Raw genomic sequence first — 13,194 nt, 5'->3', positions numbered from 1 at the left:
TCAATAAAACCCCCAAATTAAGTCATCATACGAAAAGCTACTTGCCGAAGCCATGATCGGTGGTAAGGATGGAATTTATAAAGGGGGGAGGAAGATAAAGGGTATACAACTGATGCTATGTAAGGGTAACAAACTAAGGATGTTTAACCTAAAAGGGGAATACGAGTTTATATAAGGGGACCATGTTCCAGGTAAGAACCCTTGCTCCCCAAGGGTTGTACAGTTCATGACATGTAAGCCTCCAATTGGACTGTAGTATCCTATGTCTAAGTCCACATCACCGCTAACCTAATGTAAAGGGTTAAAGGATATTTTAAAACGGTCATACATGACTTTATTACCATTATGTAACAAAAAACAATTGAGTGACCTTTTAAACCAAAAATAACAAGTTTAATGGGCTAATATGACATTTACCTATTCAAAAATATGTGAATCCCAATATCCAACCTAATATCCAAATATCTGATATGAAAATTCGGATATCTAGTTTTTAGATATAGAATTTCAGGTAATCATAGCTAAATTATCTTTTATACAAAATTTATTAGTTTATTATTAAAAATAATTTCAAGGTTTTTAGATGTCCTAATAACTAAAAGAATTGCATCCCAAGTTAGATAAATTGATAACAAAATTTCATGATTGGCCCATGTATTTTGCAAAAAGTATCATCTTGATGACACTTATAAAAAATGTTACATCATAAAGGATATGGAAGGATAGATTACAACCATAGTGTAAAGGTTGTCTTTGAGCAAGATCTTACCTTTCATCATGGAGTAAGAGAGGAATTGTGGTTACTCCCTCTTGTACAACTCCCCCGACCAACTTATATATAATTTACTTTCATAACCTCTTCATTGATCTTCACTAGTCCTTATGGTTTCAAAACCTTACATGGTTGGTCATTTTGGCTAACTATGTGTAACACCCGATTCAAGGTATTTTTCATTTTAGACCCTTAGGGTGTAATTAGTTTGCAATTTTGGTCCTCATGGGCATTTTTGTAATTTTTAGGAGGAGGGTGCGTACACTGGGTGTTCCTCCTGAACGCTGGGCATACGTAATTAGGGTAAAAACCCTAATTTTAGGATTTGGAACCTATTTAAGCAACCTTATGTCCTAAGTTTCTCTCATTTCCCAACCTCCATTGCCTTTTTTGAGTCTCATTTCGAAACCCTAGCTCATTTCAAGAGAGAGTTGACATTTGTGTGTGTTTGGTGTAACTTCAAGAAGAAGAAGCTTGGAGATGGAGCCTTGATAAAGGAGGAGCTCGTAGATCCAGAGAGAGAGAGAGAGAGTGAGAGAGAGAGAGAGATGGGGATAGAGAGAGAATGAAAAATCCCTTGAAATCTCATAATAAGTCATTAGGAAAAACTGTCAAAGGTTGTTTTCGGGATCCATATTCCCCGTGTGGATTTAGACTATTTCCACACTCCCCGTGTGCAAGGAAAGTATGTTGTTGTGATCGGAAAATCTTCAAGAGTAGAATGCTAAAAATTGCTTTTAAAGTTTTCCTTCTGGAAGAATGTTGTCATGTATATGAAATTGTGTTGGTAGTGTCTCGAGGTTTTCGGTGGGCAGTATTGTTGGGGTGGCTTAGACTCAGCTATATCTTCTCCTTTTCGGTTATTTCCTTAGGGAATGGATAAGTAATGCCTCATTTGGTTCGAGGCAGAACTTTAGTCTAGTTTAGTGTTGCATTCAGGTGGTTGGTATACTCTAAGTGGGGGAGAGTGGAGATTTCATAGCAAAGGGACTTTGTGCTAGAATACAGTGTTCGTCCAGATTGTTCAACAATGTGTCTGCGTAATGTGTTAAAGCTCAATGTCTTGTTATTAGTATCCATTCAAATGTTGTAAATAACAACAATGTTTTCAACCTCAAGTGTTGTTGTGGTTCTATTTATGATAAAAGCCTCTTGAGGTCGGATGAGTCTTCACTGAAGTTTCTTAACTCTACTTGGTTTAGGGTCACATCTCTTCCTTGTGTTTTGTCAAATTCCCTATAGATTTTTTTGATTGTACGACACCTAACATGTCACTATACCAACCAAATTCCCTATAGGATTTGCAGAAGACATTATGTTTAGGGCCACAAACATAATCACCAAATTTAGCTAAAGAACCATAACTAATACATGCACATCGATTTACCAAAATGGATTCAAAACATTGAACATGTCTAATTTAGTGTGATGACATCTCTCAATAATCTAATTTTGTAGCATGAATTAGTTAAACATGAGCCAAATAACTTAAAGGACTTCAGAGATAAAAAAAATGTAGAAAATTCATAGAGCTTATCGAAATAAAACTGGAATTAGAATATCTAAGTTGACTAATGTAAATGTATTCCATAAAATTAAACATGATTTAGTAGCATACCTGGATTATGGGAAAACACAAAGACATCTAGTATGACTCGATCCAAAAGAACAACCACAAATTGGGGATTTTGGAATGCGTTGCCTAAAAAATTTAAACCGATGTAAACCTCAACATTAAGTTGTAAGAAGTTATAGACCCCACCATTTTCAATCTCATGGTTAAATGAGCTCTTTATATGAAGTCTGGAGAAAAAGGAAACCAAAAATTGGAAATGACGAATTGGGGAAGAACATGGCAGGACGAATCAATTGAACCAAAAACCTTGTGCACATTTATTTCTTCAGAGGCTGCACATGTACATAAAATAATCGGGATTTTACACTACTACATAAAAGTTAAAGGGTAGCCCGTGTTACCCCTGGCTATTAGCTGGATACGCCTCTGACATTGAATTTGTTTGAACTGTTCACATTAAATCCTTACAATCACGTAAAATCTCCACGAGCATAGTTCCAACTAAGCATCATTGGTTTGGTCAATCTTTACATAATCACTTACCTAATACTCTGTATACTCATCACACAACAAGACAAAATCCCAAAAATACCAAAACGTTTATCTAAGTGATGTGAATAAACTATTGTAGAAAAATTAATGACTTATAAGAGTAACATAGTTTAGGCTTTGTTCACATTTGACTAGGGATGAGCATCGGAACCAGCCCAAATCGGAACCGGCCCGGGAACCGAACTTGGTGGAAAATAGGAACCGAACCGGACCGCCGGTTCTACCAGTTCCGATTCCTACCAATTCTTCTCGTGTCTTCAATGTTGAAACCGATCATCGAGAAATAGCAACATACAGCTCCAGTTTTTGTCGGTTCTACCGATTCCCGGTTCCAAAAATCCACAAGAATATCATCTTGGTCCCGACCCGATCGGTTCTATCCGGTTCCAATACCGGTTCTATGGTCCAAATGCTCATCCCCACATTTGACCTCTTATGTTTTTTTGAATATATATATTACCACTGGATTTGTTTGGAGTGTCACATTAATTAATTCCTTATAATCACATAAAACCTCCACCAACGGTTATAAGGACGTAATATAAGCCGTACAAAGAAGTTGAATAGTAATATATAGACAAAAAAAGAAAAATAACTTATGTGACTAACCTAAACCAAATTTTTTATACTTTTTACTTTTACAAAATCTTACAAATCAATGAACACATTTAAAACTCAATCCCAAAGATCGTCCCAACTCCAAAGGTATCACGAGCTGATCGAACAGACACATGAAAGTAGAACCACATGATTACCTCTTTATCGACCAATAACAGCTAGCCCACATTCAATGCATATCTACTACAAATGGACATTATCATAATTAGTTAATTACCATTCACCATTAATATACACTATCAATCCATAAACAAATTTCATTCACAACCCAAATAATTTTAAGGTCCCTAATTTTACGCATAAACTATCATGGAAATAAAAACAAAGAGAAAATTGGTCGATTTTATTACGACTGAATATAAAAACTCAACATCACAGAAACCAAGCCTGAACCAGAAATTGCAGTGAAAAACGAAAGATATATACAAGCTGAAGCTGAATGCCGGAGATGGAGGCCTAATGGGGGGTGTTGGTGTTGCAGAGCATACAATCCAAGATCCTACAGAAGGCGTATCGTACCCGAGGGTAAACCCTATGCGTATAGATGCTCGATTCCCTCCATAGATCTTCCATGGTTTGTACGAAAAGATTCAAGCTTCTGACAGGAGGAACATACAGAGTCAACGGCACCGCTGAGAAAGCTACTGCGAAGAACAAGTGCAGCATCCTGATTAATTTCTATAGAGAGAAAGAAAGAGGGGTTTTTCTTGATTTCTAGATCTGGTGATGGGTTTTTGATTTCCGGGTTCTGTCGATTTGGTTTCGGTTTCCTTCCTCGAGATATTTGATTTCCAAAGATGGTACGAAGATGGTGATTGTGATCGGGGTTTTTAATTTCTTGATTTGTAGAGAGAGAAACAGCGATGGTTGATGATGGGAATCTTGATTTGTTCTTTTTTGGGTGATTTTTGATATCGATGGCGACGATGATGGTATTCTGATTTTGGGTTTTCTGAAAGATTTTGGAATTTGTTGGAGTGTTTATCTGCGAATTTATATGTGGGGTGTGGGAGTGATGGTCATTGATGATTTTGTAATAAAGGATGTACGGTTTGGGAGGTTGTTTTGGTTTTGTAATTTGACACGAAACCACTGGTTCGGCCCATTGTTTTGTGGATGAAATTCAAGGGGTTGAGGTTGAATTTTCTATTAAATTAATTATTTTTTTTTTTAAATTTTGGAAAATCGAGACCTAATAAGTCTATTAAAAAAGTTATGTTAAATATATGTAAAAAATCTTTACCTTATTTTTATTTTTTGCTATTTTTATTTATTAACTTCATGAAGAGGCCAAACATTACAAACTAGGGGTGAGCAGAAACCGCACCGCAACTAAAATTAACCGCGAAAACCGCATAAACCGCAACCGCAATTAAAACCGATGGTGAGGTTTTCTATTTGTCAAAAACCGCAAATTTGCGGTGCGGTGCGGTTAGTAGTTTTCAAAAACCGCAAAAAAACTGCACCGCACCGCATATATTATATACAATTTTTTTAATTAATTATTAATATATTAAATATTAAAAATAACACAAGTTTCATGGATGAAAGATGGATAAAATACTAGAAAACCAAAGTATTGGGGTTTTGTTATGTTTAACTTTGAAAAATGGTGAAATTAGACAATTTTAAGATATTTATTATTAATTACTATTGATTTGATGTTTTTAAGATATTAGTTGTTTGTGATTTAAGTTAATTGTCTTATACTTTATGTTTTTTTTATTATTATTACAAGTAATATGTTTGAGCTCTTAAAATCATTTGAGCTCTAAACTGTGGTTAAAAACCACACAAAATAACCGCACCAAATCCATGCGGTTAATAACCGCAACATAGAAAAAACAAAACTGCACCGCAAAAATAACCGCACCATGCGGTTTTGAAAATGGATTAACCGCATTTGCGGTTAGTGGTGAGGTTTTAGCTAATAACCGCACCGAACCGCACCGCGCTCACCCCTATCACAAACTACCACCACCTTTACACACATCTTGGCTTTTTTCGTTCATCTTTTCTTATGACATTTTAGTTTTTTTTAGAACGATAGAAAGATTTTATAAAATAAAAATCCAAGAGGAAGACGGGGAGAATACAAAAAAGTGTTCAAAGTACAAATGAACAAGCATCAGATAAACAATGCAAATCACCAAAAATTACACAACACCAAGTGATTAATCCTAAAAACTCAACCAATAGCAACATCAACAACATCAAAGACTTTAAAAAGATAACGCAACAAGATTTTTGGATCAACAACAACCTTTATAATCAACACACATCTTGATCAACACAGACTTTATGAACATCACCACAATAGCCTTGAATAGAGGCTTCACAAGCTATTTAATAGTAGACATGCTTTTGGGCGAAACCATCAAACATAACAACCAAGATTCATTGTCATTCCATGATGACAACTGTTAGAAATTTGGGTGTAGAAAGGCTTGGAAATTCTGAAAATTGTGATTATCACTTTCAAATCGAAGTATTTGGTGGTACTTCCAAATCCTCAATTGGATAAGACTAGGAGAGACAAGAACCGAGAATGTTTGATGATATTTTCATATGTACCAAAAAATGAGACCAAAACCAACTTTAATATCTTTGTCTGGAAACTGTCATATGACAGTTTTAAACTGTCATAAAACCATAAAAACTCTCATAAAAACGGATATATGGATAACGGTCAAACCAATGGTCAATTATCTGAAAAATCAATTTTCTGATGCATTTTTAATAGACAAAATTGCAAAAATGGTCCCTGTGGTATGCAAAATTTTGGGGTTTTAGTCCAAACCACGAGTTTTTAGGATCCATGGTCCTTTTAGAGTGGTTTGTATGTGGTTTTGGTCCTTAGACTTAACTCCCGTTAAGTAGGATCTGTTAAGCCCCCTCATGTGCCTTACACGTGAGGGTAAATTCGTCATTTCATATGTAAGGGACCATTTTTGCATAAACGTTTTTTTGGCTTAATTGACATTTACCCCTCATGTGCCTCACACGTACGGATTCCAATCCATTCTTGAAACTGTTGGATGATTTCAAAAGATCATTGAGGGAAGGATCTGTGTTGTTTTCGTTTGATTTATGGAAAAGAACTACTAGTTTTGATTCATGTTCTTCTTTGTTGCTATCGGTTTCATCATCTTTTTCTGGATCGACTTCTTGTCTGGTTGGTGTGCGAAGGACGATCAAGAACATGAGTAGAAGAATGAATAATGTTCCGATTCTAATTCTGATTGCCATATCTGCAATTGCGCCTTTGCTTTTCAAGTTCCCAAATTCGGGCCAGATGGAGTCGATGAGGTGGTTGTTACTGAGATCAAGAAGAGGCGGGAAGCTCAAAATTTGATTATACTGCAACGCGACTACTCTGTTACTGATGTTGGTTCGCCGGAAAAACGAGAAATCCGGTGAACCCTCTTCCAGTTATATTTCCTAGAAACTGAGGCAAGGTAAGTGCGTGAGGTTCTTTGGTATCACTCACGACAACGAGTTATTGGATGGATCCAAGTAAAAAGGAGAATCGAAATCACCTAAATAAGATGGAATCGAACCTATCAAATTATTCCATGACAAATCTTATAACTGTAATTATGTTGAATCTTTTAGCCACATGGGTATGCTGTTGGAAAGTCCACAGTTTGCAATTACGAGAGCTTTGAATGCTCTGAAACTTAATTTATCATCATCGGTCGGCAACTGTTCACCACGAAAGTTCATGGTTAGAACCAAAACGGTTAAGTTTGGACAGTGTTGAAGGATTTTCAGAGTGTTTCAGAGGTTACTGAAACTGCAATTCGAGAGGGAAAGGTAAGAAAGTGATCGAAAATTCTTGAAAGTTTTAGGGATTTCACCATGGAATCTGTTTCTGGCGAGATTTATAGCTCTTAAATTCCGGAAAGACGAAAGGTCATCAGGAATGGAACCGGAAAAGTTCTTCGTGCCAAGATCAAGTGAGGTGAGGTTCGTCATCATGGAATAGTTAAATTCAATCGGACCATTGAATGAATTGTTTCTTAAATTAAGAAAAGAGATAATCGGTGAATTTGAGAGTGTGAATGTATGCCACCGGAGAAACGATTCGATTGAGCTGAGAAATGAGTCAAGTTTGGAAAATTATGGAAGAAGTCTGGTACATTCCCGGAAAGCTGGTTTGATGAAACATCCATTTAACGAATTCACAGCTAATTTAAGGACACGAAGTCCAGTGGAATTAACAAATATACCAGCGGGAATAGAACCATGAAAGCCATTACCAGAGAAGTCTAGTTCTTAAAGTGCAGGCAGGTTAATGCTATCAGGGAAAGCTCCATTAAAATCATTACTGCTCAAATCAAGAACTTCAAGAGGGGCGAAATGAAAGAGGGAAATTGGAAGAGGACCGATGATGATGAATTCGTAGGCCACCATCCATCGATAGCCGATTCCAATCCATTCTTGAAACCCTCTAAAGATTTTAAATCCATTAATCCAAAAAAAAACAGTTTATGCAAAAATGGTCCCTTATATATGAAATGACGAATTTACCCTCACGTGTGAGGCACATGAGGGGGCTTAACAGATCCTACTTAACGGGAGTTAAGTCCAGGGACCAAAACCACAAACAAACCACTCCAAAAGGACCATGGATCCAAAAAAACTCGTGGTTTGGACTAAAACCCCAAAATTTTGCATACCACAGGGACCATTTTGCAATTTTGTCTTTTTAATATAGTAACATACCCTATATATGGATAAGGGTCAAACCAATGGACCCCACCAGGGGCTGCCGCCCCTTGGACCCCGCTCCCAGGGGCGCTGCCCCCGGACCCCCGTTCGTTCAGGGGCTTCACCCCTAAATGACAGTGTACTTTGAAACTTGATCAAACTTAAAACAAGTGTGTACTCCAAACCTTCCTTACTTGTTTAATATTTATCAAGATCATTTTTGGTCAACACAAAGTAATCTCATTACACTTAAATAACATTGATGATCAAAAATCACCAACAACAACATGCAACAACAATCAGAGAATAAAAACAAGCCATTGACAACTAATTTAACAAATGCTAAGCAACTTAACCATCTAACCAAGAAGTTACTTGACATGCATTACACAAGAATTGTTTTTATGACACTTCATATAAAAATCAACAAAATCCAAATCAATATACTAGTTGTTTATAATATTAGTTAATACTAGTTCTTTTCATGTTATATATATATATATATATATATATATATATATATATATATATATATATATATATATATATATCGAGGACAATTTTACACCAAAGACACAAACGTCAAACTCAAATACTTGACCGTAGTGTGTTCACATGTAACCCACGTCTAGACGTGGTAACTAATACATACTCAAGAATATAATCACGTGCGACGAACGTCCATAGAACGTCATTTAAGTGGGTTTTATTATTTATTTTCGTTTTTTTTATTTTTTAAAAAAATATTAAATAAATATATGCTTGGTTTTAATGTTTTAATTTTTTTTGTTTTTTTATAATTATTTATTTTTTCTTTTTTTTCGCCTTTTTTTTAGTTTTTTAGATATCTTTACTACATATACTTGAAAGTACTAGTGTTTTTCTTTATTTTTGTTTTTATTTTTTTGACTTCTTTTGTTTTGATTTTTTTTAAACTAAATATTGGTTTGAGTTTTTAATGTTTAGCAATTATAAAATTTTAAATAATAAGAATATTAAGGATCATAATATTTTCCGTTCATACTTTTTTTTAATCATATTAATTTTGGGTCATAAAATTTTAAATCGTAGTATTTTGAATAATATGATTTTGGATCAATAATATATATTCAATTAAATATATTTTTTGTTCAAAAAAAATTATGAATCATTATATATTTTGAATCGTTTAATTTTGAATCATAATTGATATAATTAAGGTTTATAAAATATTTGGGTAAAATATTTTTAGATCATAACAAATTAAGGATCATAAACAACGTGAATCAAAAGATTTTTTTTAATGATAATATTTTGAATCATTACATTTTGGATTATATTATGGGGGTGTCTGGCTTAGCTTTTCATATGCCAAAAGTCCTTTTAGGAAAAGATCACAGCTAAAAGATGTTTGGCAGAAGACTTTTAAAAGCAACTTTTGGATTTTGGATAGAAGGAAAATCAACTTTTTGGAAAAGTCAGAAAAACCTGACTTTTTGTAACTTTTCCAAAAATGACTTTTGGCCTCTAAAAAGCTAAGCCAAACATCCCCTATATTCAATATTTTTTTAAAAAAAATTAACATATCTTAAAACTAAAAATGAATACTTTAAAAACTTATTTTTTTTTTTTACAAAGTCACTAGTATATCGAGTAGATGCACCCCTTAAAATTTTATGATATTTGGAGAATTTTTCTCTCGGTTTTTTATAAAAAAAAAAAAGAAAACAAAAAAAATAATTTTTTTCCAGATTTTCATGATTGTGCTCATTTTGTATGACATTAAATTTTAAGACCTTTAATTTTTTCAGTTTTTTTTTTCAAAGAAAAAAAATTATAGCCAAAAAACGAAGTGAGTGGAAAAAAACTTGGGCTTGACACTTGGCAGACAGAGAAAAGAGGAGGGTGGGTGGGGGGGGGGGGGGGTTGTTGATGCTGGAAATGTTTTTTTTTCTTTTACCCATTTAACCTCTGAACAATTAACCTTTGTCGGAAAATGTCAATCCTGCACATAATTACAAAAACGTCATATCATCTCGCGATATATTGACGATAAATAAAAGTCACATCTCCATCTTTTATTTTTTCAATCCTGCAGCAAAGATTTGTCTTCATAGTCCTTACTTATTTTTGAGTCATCACTCGATCCAACTTCGATATATATATGAAGTCATCTGATTTTTGGACTGGTTCGATAGGTTGGACCGGTTTGGTGTCATGTCCGGTTTCCAAAAGATTGATATTTTAGGAATTATATAGATACTTTAATGTGTTGGATTTATTCCTTTGAGTTCACCTAGATACCTTAGTATAGTGGAATTGTCCTATTAATTTTGAGAGTTTGCTAAGAGGAGGCTCGTAAGTTTTAATTGACTTATATTATATGTTGCTTTTGTAAATATATTTTGATACATGAAGTTGATGTAATTGATAAATATATGTAGTTTTAAAATTTTAATGACTCTAAAACTGTAACACCCCAAGATAAGGTATGAATCGATGACCCTTACTTTTATTGAATTTTCAAAACTAGCCCTTAATTAAGAAAAAAAATGGCAAATAAGTACGCGGGGCGTACGTATGTGTACACTCAACGTACTCATGTGCGTATTATGGACGTGGGTGCCACCTAGTATGTTGGGCGTACCAGAGGGTACATTGGGCGTACTAGGCTTAGAGTGTAAACCTTAATTGTGTTGTGTGTCCCTATTTAAGGAACATTATGGCCTCATTTCCAGCCTTCAACTCCCCTCAAACCCTAAATCCCGTTTTAGTAGCTTGTGTGAGCATTTGAGGCTTACTGAGTGATCTTGTGGGATTCTTTTGTGAACAAGGAGCTTTGAAGGAAGAACAGTTTGTTGGATTAGGTGTCTAAGCCCATAACTATAATTGGTATGTACTTGACCCGATAGTAGCATGGTCCTTTTAGGTTGCCTTCACCGGAGCAATTTGATAGGATGGATATTTGGGAAAGAGGTTAATTGTGATTTATTAATATATTATATGAATAGTATATTAATTGAGAAATCGTATTATTTAAATAGTATTGATCAAGAATTAATTTAGTGATCAAAAGTGACTGATTAAATTTACAGGGACTGATTAGGTAAATTAGTAATATTTATAGTTTGGGCTAATGATTCATGTTGATTAGGGATAGGCTAAATCTATGTGAGAGTCCATGGAGAGTTAGTCCAAAGGGCCTATCATATGGATCATTGGAATACCTAAAGGCTTAGGTAAATTAGGGTTTTATGTATGAAACGCTAATGATTCCACACTATAAATTGAACCCTTGCACTCCCAAAATCGGTACTTGTACTCCAAGGTGGAACCCTATCCGTTTTTTTGCCTCCTAGCCTCACTCTCATTATCCTCCATTTGTTTTTGGTGTTTGTAACTTATTAGAGGTATCACACTTGAGGTACTAAGCTCTTGAAAGGCCAAGAACTACAAGCTACAACAAACAAGTATTCATCTGACTAGTTTTTATGTTGTATATCTCCAATTGCATGCTAGCTAGGGTATATGCTTTAGATAAGATGAAATTGCATGTATAACTTGAGAAAACTTAGATCCAAAACATTACGGTTGTATGTGCACCATAGGATTGTTATAGTGCTCAAAACCCATCAGTGGTATCAGAGCCTAGAGTGTTTTCTGTTATATTGATGCATTGGTTAATTGTTCAAAGTTGAACAAAATTGAAATTTGCTCTCTGCATGACGAACTCGACGAGTCCATGATGGGGCTCGACGAGTCCATTCCCTGACTCAACGAGTCAGATCATCTGTTGGCAGAATTTTCGAGTTTTTGGCCAGATTTGGATTAGGATCATTATCTCAAACTGTTTTGATTGATAAAATTTGATTTTTTATGATAAAGTAATGATTATCCTCATCCAATTAAATGATGATTGTCAAATTTTAAGATAATTACTGTTAGGATGAAATTCCTTGAAAGATCGGTTAGATTCAAACAGATTAATAATAAGAACACAAAGATGATACTAAATATGTTGAATGATTAAAAGGTCACGCCTCAGAAGAACTCGATTAAGAATTGCTACTGTAGATGCGTGATTTGGGTTACAAGATAAAATCAGAGTTGATAAAATAAGATGCATGCATGCACCATAAATACTCTAACTCTAGAATGTAACACCGAAATTTTCAAAACAAAATTTTCATTTAAAATCGCTTATCTCTTTAACACTTTTCATAAAAATCCCATTTTTGTTTAAAGTACAATACATGACTATTTTGTTCATTCAATTAATAAACCAGGATCCTCAAAACAAACGCTTCCTCTGGTGTGTACAATCGAGCCGGTGCCGTCCCGTGATCCTGAGAAAACCTGAAACACATAACACAAACACTGTAAGCACGGAGCTTAGTGAGTTCCCCAAAATACCACTCTAATACATATTAGCCACTCGGGGCTACAATCTTTGTTGACCCTCTGGTCAGTGTGTTTCAGTGGGACCCTCTAGTCCCAACTCTCTGTGGGCCCTCTGGCCCTGACTCTATGGACCCAAAGGCCCTAACTCTGATAACTCTGAATCATGCATATCACATATCACAATAAATCTCAACACATAAATAGCATACAAATTCACTGGCACGTAATCCTAAAAATACCACATATAGCACATATTAGCCACTCGAGGCTATAACTCTGTGGGCCCTAACTCTGCGGACCCTCTGGTCCCAGCTCTATGGACCTTCCGGTCCTAACTCTGATATACACACAACATAAATCACATAGAAATAATGCAGTGCCACACTTCACATAGATAGCATATAATATCTCTAACACATAACTCTGTTACCACTCTAGGTAAAGTATAGTGAGAAGACTCACCTCTGGTAACTTGGTAAATCTCTGACTCGGTAAACTCTGGTCTAGCCTCCGCCTAATCACATGAAATAAGTACCTTATTTAATATAACTTTCAAAGGCTAGACTATGTCCTCTTATGACAC

At 35.0% G+C, this 13,194-nt stretch overlaps 1 protein-coding gene across 1 annotated transcript; it reads right to left on the bottom strand.

The window, feature by feature from the left end:
* Positions 1 to 3,842: 3,842 nt before the first annotated feature.
* LOC111901541 (uncharacterized) lies at positions 3,843 to 4,322 on the bottom strand. The gene has a single exon (XM_023897436.3). The coding sequence runs from the start codon at positions 4,182 to 4,184 to the stop codon at positions 3,975 to 3,977; it is 210 nt and encodes a 69-aa protein (XP_023753204.1). The 5' UTR covers positions 4,185 to 4,322; the 3' UTR covers positions 3,843 to 3,974.
* Positions 4,323 to 13,194: the final 8,872 nt, after the last annotated feature.

This window comes from Lactuca sativa, chromosome 4, assembly GCF_002870075.4.
Source record: "Lactuca sativa cultivar Salinas chromosome 4, Lsat_Salinas_v11, whole genome shotgun sequence".
Taxonomy (NCBI): domain Eukaryota; kingdom Viridiplantae; phylum Streptophyta; class Magnoliopsida; order Asterales; family Asteraceae; genus Lactuca; species Lactuca sativa.
This window is presented reverse-complemented; position numbering and strand designations above follow the sequence as displayed.